The sequence below is a fragment of the Rhagoletis pomonella genome, unplaced genomic scaffold (genome assembly GCF_013731165.1).
Source record: "Rhagoletis pomonella isolate Grant_MI unplaced genomic scaffold, Rhpom_1.0 Rhpom_scaffold_08954, whole genome shotgun sequence".
Classification (NCBI taxonomy): Eukaryota; Metazoa; Arthropoda; class Insecta; order Diptera; family Tephritidae; genus Rhagoletis; species Rhagoletis pomonella.
In genome coordinates this window covers 1-2,877 of record NW_023467480.1, presented here as the reverse complement: position 1 = coordinate 2,877, position 2,877 = coordinate 1, and the positions used below count along the sequence as shown (strand labels likewise).

General features: G+C 33.2%; 1 protein-coding gene across 1 annotated transcript; it reads right to left on the bottom strand.

Moving 5' to 3' along the window:
• Positions 1 to 328: 328 nt before the first annotated feature.
• Positions 329 to 1,127, bottom strand: LOC118756129. Its single transcript, XM_036490916.1, has 2 exons — positions 572 to 1,127; positions 329 to 487 (listed from the first exon to the last, which is right to left on the bottom strand). Exons 1-2 carry the CDS (start codon positions 1,101 to 1,103, stop codon positions 465 to 467), a joined length of 555 nt encoding a protein of 184 aa, XP_036346809.1. The 5' UTR covers positions 1,104 to 1,127; the 3' UTR covers positions 329 to 464.
• Between the last annotated feature and the right edge of the window lie 1,750 nt (positions 1,128 to 2,877).

The following is a 2,877-nucleotide window of genomic DNA, read 5'->3' as shown; positions in this document are numbered from 1 at the left end:
CGAAAAAGCAGAAGTTAAACGCAAGTCTCATAACGGAAATTCAAGAGACGAAAGAGCTAATAAAAACAATGCATCAGGAAGAGAACGTTATCGACGGACGGAATGTTTTGTTAGAAGAATTTGTAAGCGATTCTAAAATGTTTCAAAACTCACTCTTACAAATTTTAAATAATAAAAATCATTAAAGACAGTGATTAAAAAAACAAATTAAATTTAGTCCATTACTAATTCATTTATTTTCAGAGCAATAATAGTAATTGTTAAAAGGTAGATTATTTTTTTCATGTGAAATAGTTTACAATAGATAAAATAAAGTAAGGGATCCTGCTTAATACTAATATTATAAATGCGAAAGTTTGTATATTTGTGAGTTTGAATGGATTTGCTTGAAATTTGGCAGGTAGATAGTTTATTACCTGGATCAATATGTACTTAGTTGCAACATATAAGAGTTGCGTCGAAAATCAAGCGGGTAGTGGCTGTCTAACTGTTTTAACAAAAAACATAAATAAATAGATATAAATATGTATAAATAAATAATAAATAAAGATACATAGAAATTTATGCTTACCTAAGAACATTGCTATAGCAGATCTTATATTTTCCGCTGTGAGGTTATTATCAGTCAGGGTACAATTAAACTCCGGCTGCGGTCGGACTACGGTTTCCTCCTGCTCCCGTAATTGTTGCATCCAGCGATTGTTTATGCAATCGTTTTTCTCGTTTAAAAAATTATGTAAAACACAAGCACATTTAATTATTAAATTTACATTGTCAATTCGGTTATCAAGACCTTTTCCAATTCTTCTAAATCTAGCTTTGAGATGACCAAATGCATTCTCGACTACCCTTCTGCACTTAGACAGGGCATAATTAAAGTTTTTTTCACTGAAGCTAGCATTCTCTCTATATGGATAAGGTTTCATTAATATGTCCGAAAACCGAAAAGCTGAATCTCCAAGCATTACAACTGGAACGTTAACTCCGTTTATTTGCGTAGACAAGTGCGTAGGGATAGGGTTTTGATGATGCTGTTTCAAAGCAGATTTCTCGAAAATGTGGGAATCGTTGCACCGTCCAGGGGTGCCTACGTTTATATACATAAATCTGTACCTATAATAAACAATGTGAGCATTTACTTTTTAGGCATATATTCAATACCAACCTATAATCCACTGATGCAAGTAATACTGTGGAGTACCAGCCTTTGTAGTTATAGTAGTCAGTTGCGTCACTAGACCGGGGATGAACTTCAATATGACAACCATCTAAGTATGATTTACGTAAATACAATGCGTCTGTATGAGTATATTTTTAAAATTTACCAACAGCGCTGAATCCCAATTTTCCAAAACTATTCACACATTCTCGAACAGTAGCTTCACTGAGAGGATACTTATTAAGGTTCGTAGGTTGCATTACCCTCCATACTTCCTTGCAAAAGTCCTTCAGAATCATACATACTGCTGACTTGGAAATACCAAACAGATTTCCTATAGTTCTGTATTCTGCGGAAGATCCCAGAGTATACACCGCGACTGCAATCCTTTTATCTAAAGCAATTGGTTGTCCAAAATTTGAAGCTTTTTTTTCATATTTCGCATGGCCATAACCAATTCGTCAAAAGTTTCTTTTTTCATTCGAAAATTTTCTTTGAAGAAATCATCGTCGCTCTCTGGAACTTCTTGTTCCCAAAAACTACTCTGACGAGGCTGAAAATTGGGTAAAGTTATAGTATTTCTTAATACTTGTGTTTTATTAAATTTCTGTTAAGAGGACTTGACTCTTGCAAAACTAGTCAAAAGTTCTCAGCGTAACTAATGTGTTACTAATGTGCATAAGCAATGTTCGCTTAAAATTTGACACCTTTTTAACCAATATTGTGGCAAAAAAAAAAATCACTCACACACACTTTTGTAATTGTCGACTCTCCATATGAACACCCGACACGATCAAGTGTGTTGATAAGGTGATACGATTTACATGCAATTTCAATAAATTAAATACATGTTTGTTCATTTAATCTTTGCAATTGCCACACTTATCCACTGTACGCCTTTTCTTATCTACATATTTCCTTCATCTTAATCGCGCGGCCATATGATAACAGATTTCCACATTTGCAGCTACTTACTCTTGTTATCAGCTGTCGTTTCAAAACTAACAATGAAATTGCGAAATTCCTTACGTTAAATAGCGCTCTTACTATTTCAGGAATTTTTTCATTAATTTCTTTCTCTTTTTCCTTCAATCACTCTAAGGGAATGATCAATTTTCAATTCGTAATTCGTCGGGATTTTCTACTCCTATTAGTAAGTGGAATGGGGGTGTTAAAAAAATTATGCGATTAAATATTCAAAAGAAGATTAGAAGCATATCTCATATTGTATATCACTATTGGTGATTATAACGTTTTTTTTTTTATAATCAAGGCCCACTCTCATGTACGACATATGGGTGTTTCCATCGGAAGGAATTAAAGTCATATCGCTAGCTTAGAGTGAAAAGTTGCTAAGTCCACTTTTTATGAAAACTCATATTTTGATATAGTAGGCTAAAGAAATTGAATACGCATCGTTTCGAAAATTATAAAGGTACTTGTTATATTTTTTCCTCTTCATAAGCAATAAAAAGAAAATTTGCTAAGTCCAAAAGAAGCACCACCAATCCGATAAGGCCAAAATAATACGACGTCTTTTAATAAATATCGAATCCTTCTGATTCTTATGGAGTTTTGCTTTGCTTTAAACGCGCAAAATGTTTGATACAAAGTCTTGCGAAATAGTTAAAGAAAATGGCTATAGGATGATTTTTTCCTCTCCTGTAAAATTTTTAAAATGGGACTTAGCAACTTTTCTTTCTAAGCTAGCGATATAT